This window comes from Palaemon carinicauda, chromosome 15 (assembly GCF_036898095.1).
Source record: "Palaemon carinicauda isolate YSFRI2023 chromosome 15, ASM3689809v2, whole genome shotgun sequence".
Lineage (NCBI taxonomy): Eukaryota > Metazoa > Arthropoda > Malacostraca > Decapoda > Palaemonidae > Palaemon > Palaemon carinicauda.
Genome location: NC_090739.1, coordinates 69,961,227 through 69,966,226, shown reverse-complemented (window position 1 = coordinate 69,966,226; position 5,000 = coordinate 69,961,227). Strand labels below are relative to the sequence as shown.

Sequence of the window (5,000 nt, the reverse complement as noted above, 5' to 3'; positions counted from 1 at the left end):
TTTTTTTTTTTTATATAAAACGAGTGTTGAAAAGAAACATTTACAGTAGGATCTTGTGAAGCAAATGCTTCGTGATTCTCCTTTTTCTTTCGATAGGGTTGCTTGATAAACGTTTGTGGAGCCATATGTTCACAAAATGCGCTACTGAATTTGCCAAGATGTATATTTAAACGATAGTTTTGTTTTTACTCATAGATTCGGCCAATATTTTCGGAATGGAAAGAGATTCAGATATAATTCCCTCGACAAACAGTGTAAATTTATTGAAATATAGAAAAACAGATGATGATTCGGGTAAACAAAACATGGCAAATGAAATCGAAGGTGTGAATGAGAGTGAGACTAGCAATTCTGTTCCAGTTGCTGGGACCGATGAAGAAACTAAAGAACAGAGTGAAAATAGTAACGATAATCCCAATTCTAAACAGTGCCAGAATGAAGACACTAAAACAGAGAATGAAAGAATAACAAAAACACCTGACATTAATAAAGAAATTGAAAACCCAGATCAGAGAGAAGTAAACAGGGTAAAGGAAGAGAAACATGAGGTCGACCAGATAAGGAAAAGAGATAACGAAGAAATAGTAGTGAAAACCGTCCCTCCTGACGGTGGGTGGGGATGGGTGGTGCTGGTTGGATCCTTTGTTGTTATGGTAAGCACATCTGCCCTTTTATCATTCACTATGAGTTAGTTACCATGAGTTAGTTACATATCTTTATTGATTTACCTATTCATTTCTAATTCTTTTTGCAATCCTTGTTACTTAGTTACTTAGTAAGTAGTAGGCCGGCAAGGGGGCCTGCCACCTGTTGAGATACTACCGCTAGAGAGTTATTGGGTCTTTTGACAGGTCAGAAAGTACAGCATTGAACATCTCTCTGGTTACGGCTCATTTTCCTTTGCCTACACATATACCGAATAATCTGGCCTATTATTTCCACATTCCCCTCTGTCCTCATACACCTGACAACACAGAGATTACCAAACAGTTCTTTTTCGATCAAGGGGCTAACTACTGCAATGTGATTGTTCAGTGGCTACTTTCCTCTTGGTAAGGGTAGAAGAGACTCTTTAGCTAAGGTAAGCAGCTCTTCTAGGAAGAAACTTTAGTCTTCGGTATTGTCATACCCTCTGCACCATGGTCTTCCACTGTGTTGGGGTATAGTTCTCTCTCTCTTGAGGGTACACTCTAGCACGTTATTTTGTCTTATTCTCTTTCTCTTGTTTTTTTTTTTTTAAGATTTTACAGTTTTTATATATGAGATTTATTTTAATGCTTTTACTGTTTTCAAAACATTTTATTTTAATTGTTTATTCCTTTCCCTATTTCCTTTCATCACTGGACTATTTTTCCGTGTTGGAGCCCTTGTGCTTATAGTATCCTGCTTTAACAACTAGCGTTGTAGTTTAGCTAATAATAATAATAATAATAATAATAATAATAATAATACTGTGTATTCTATATTGTTGATGCTTTACTCCCTTCACTAGTTCCTGTCTAGATTCGCTTCAAGTGAATGCAAACTTTTCATAGTAATAGTTAAAATAATAATTTACCTTTGTTGTTTATCCACTGTGAAATGGCGTCCCGTGGCATCGCCTTTATTGCATTCCTTTATGATCTAAGCTCCATGTTTCCTCTCCTCTTGGATCGAGGAGTGATCATCAAATTTATTACCTGTGCTTTCATGTCTCATTCGAAATGTCCATCTTCATCCACACGTGGACATGATACTGAAAATATTGATCCGTACATTTCGTAGAAACTCTCGTTTTCGTTCACTCAAATCCCATATTCTCTGGGTCTTGGCAAATGGCTTATATGTATCAATTTTTTTTGTTATATCCTATTTCATTTTATACATGTTTCTATAGATAACAGTTGTTATAGTATATCTGTAATGGGAATGTATAAAGAAGACCATAGTATAATTAAAACTGATTTACTGAAACCTTATCCGTTTCTGAGTGGGAATACCTTAACGTGGTGAAAGGGTTTATGTATAGCCATTATCAGTAAAGCTGTACTTGTCAGGGATACCCATACTAGGTTAGTGTGGTGTGAGTGATCAGACTTAGGTCTCCTACCATCGCCAATTTGCCTTGACCAACGTGGTGATGAAATGGCCAAACCCCAGACATGTCTGTGACATTTGTCCTACTGTGGACCAGAAATTACTGCATTTATTGTTGTTGTAGCTTGAAAATGATCAGTGGCTTCAATAGTTGAGACTATTTTGTAATATTCAAGGTATTTAATCAAAACACTACGGTTGACGTCAAATACCATCTGACTGCAAATATCCTCTCCTCTTACCAGCTCTGGTTCAGTTCATAGGGCAGAGGACGCTAAAGGTCAACTTTTGAACAGAAAACGATGTAATAGTAATACCTTTTGCTTTCCTGCAAATATCTAAGAACGGATTCTAAAGCCATTAAGACAGGATTAATCAGAGCAATTACTTTCAGATATACAATATGGCAGCTCCTATTTGCCATGTGTAGCGTCCTAGAAAAAGTCAGTTTTATGATTGATGCGTCATTTCGATAATTCCGTGTAGTGAAGTATTGGAAACGTTCCTGTCTAGCGTTCTACTGGACGGGAGATCGAATAAGCTCAAACTCGATAATTTCTTGCAGTCTCTGCAACCTCACCATCCTTGTGAGTTAAGGATGGGGCGTTTGGGGGAGCCTATATGGCCACCTGCTGAGTCATCAGCAGCCATTGCCTGGCCCTCCTAGCCTTAGCTTGGGTGGAGAGGGGGCTTGGACGCTGATCATATGTATATATGGTCAGTCTATAGGCCATTGTTCTGCTTGCTAGGGCAATGTCACTGTTCCTTGCCTCTTTCATTCACGAGCGGCCTTTAAACCTATAAGACCCCGTGAAGTTGGAAAGGAATTGGGAACTATAATACAGGAGTGCGATTACGAGAAAAATCAGAAATATTTAGTGTTTTTGGACAACTCTTGTTAATGTTTCTAGCCCTCGTAAAGTTGTATTGAGAAAATCCTTCAAGATTTTTCGGGACCTTGGGACTTCTATTATTCTGACATGTTTTGAATATTGTTCTTCTCTCTTTTTTAACAGAAGAGTTTAATTCTAATTTGCTGTGAGAAAAAGAACCCCAAGTCTTTTGAATTCATCATCCCCGGTCTGAATAATCTTTTCTGACACAGTTTTTCAGTTTGATTATTGGTTATGGTGAATAAGATTTTCTATAATTCGGTCAATCCTTTGCATTCAGATCTTCCCAAACTACCAACCACCTTGGATTACATGTACAGTATTGCATACTCAGTAGTAAGGCTCAGTAAACTGTATTCTTAAACTATTCTTCAAGCTGTGGCCAAATTGTAGAATGACTTTTCTAATAGAATAACTGAATTAGTGAAAGTTCAGAGGTTCATACTTGTTGTTGAGCAGGTTGACATAAGTCTTGTTTCGGAGTTTAAGAGTTTCTCTTCCATTCAACGTTATTACTAATCTAAATTTCTTTTTTTTTTAATCATCTTTACTTCTCCTTTTCCATCCCTTATTGGGGATCTCTGGTTTATAGCATTCTTCCTTTCCAACTAAGGTTCACAACTTCTTTTTTTATAATAATAGCAATGATATTAATAATATTATTGATAATATGCCATTTTTTATATTCAAGAGCAAACTCATACATTAACACACAATTCCTACGAATATAGAGGCACAAGCAAACTCACTCTTGAACAAGTTCATTAACATAAGAAATCAGGGACGCTATTAGAAAAAAAAATGCCTCTCTATCTATGTAGTTTAATAGTTCCAAGTTACATGATCTCCGAGACCGGTTTCAAAGAGAGAGAGACACACACACCAGAATGTACGTATATATTTACGTATGTATAGCACATGCATGTGTTAATATCATCAGCGTACACAGTAAAGAACAGAGTACTCCAGTCAGCTTTAATGGTTTGATTTATAAACATGCATTTCTTTGAAGGCATCGGCTTAAACAAACTCAGGCCATGCAATTAATGCATAACTCGTCTTGGATATGTGACACGGCTTAATCATGCTATGCATTCTTACGCCTTTAAAGTGTTGGCCCAGAGTTAATTTTGGTTTCACGAGACCTTGACGTTCACGATGTTACAGCAATTTTATCTTCTTTAACGAGGAAGAAAATTAATTTGATTTATCATGACAATGTTCGTTATCATGAACTGAATAGGTTTAGTATAGATCTTTTTGTGAAGTTAGTGTACTGTTTACTTAATTTGTGAAAAATTTTACGAGCTTTTGATATTTTTTATTATAGAATCGTGTACAATCTTCTATTCTAAAAATTATACGTAACTTGACGTGTCTACTGCATATGGTTATCTACATTTCCCAGAACTGACGTTCATCCGCTTCACTCTAGGGCATAGCCGTCTCTTTAGTACGTGTCATCCTCACTCGAACCGTTTATTTTTCTGTGAAGTGTTTCATTTACGTTCTATTTTTGGCCCTTAGTTCTACATCTCCGTGAGTGGTTTTGGGCATTCTCTTTGCCGAATCATTGTATATCTGATTGGTTTCATGTTTGACGAGTTTTTACCCCTGTTTTTTTTTTTTTTCTGTATTATAACTAAAGATTTCTGTTGCCTTTCTCTTTGCCTTTGTCTGTATCGCTCAAAGATTGTTTTCATTAGCAATAAAAAAAGGTGGGGTAAATGAGACGTGTTATTTTTAGGAGTAGTTTCCGAAACGAACTCGATTTTTTAATATAAGGTTACGAATCCACGTAATTTAAACCCTTTTCACGACAGAGGGTGCAGGTCAGGTTGGTAATGCAAGCTGGCTGCGAAAAAAATAGCCTTAGATGAATGATTGATATCGTTGCTTCAAGTTTCTAAGAAGTTCCATTTCACTATCAAATAGCTTAAGGATTATTGAAAGTTAGCCGTATTTTTTGTGTGTGATTTCTTTAAAGAAATGGATAAAAATAGACAACTATTTTTGGTAAATATAATATTA

At 36.3% G+C, this 5,000-nt stretch overlaps 1 protein-coding gene across 4 annotated transcripts in view; it reads left to right on the top strand.

The window, feature by feature from the left end:
* Positions 1-5,000, top strand: part of LOC137654307 (monocarboxylate transporter 12-like) — a 16,550-nt gene that overhangs the window by 386 nt on the left and 11,164 nt on the right. For all 4 annotated transcript variants that reach the window (XM_068387935.1, XM_068387934.1, XM_068387937.1 and 1 more), the window contains exon 2: positions 196-653. In XM_068387935.1, the coding sequence (XP_068244036.1) occupies positions 196-653 (458 nt within the window). The remainder of the gene's footprint in view (positions 1-195; positions 654-5,000) is intronic.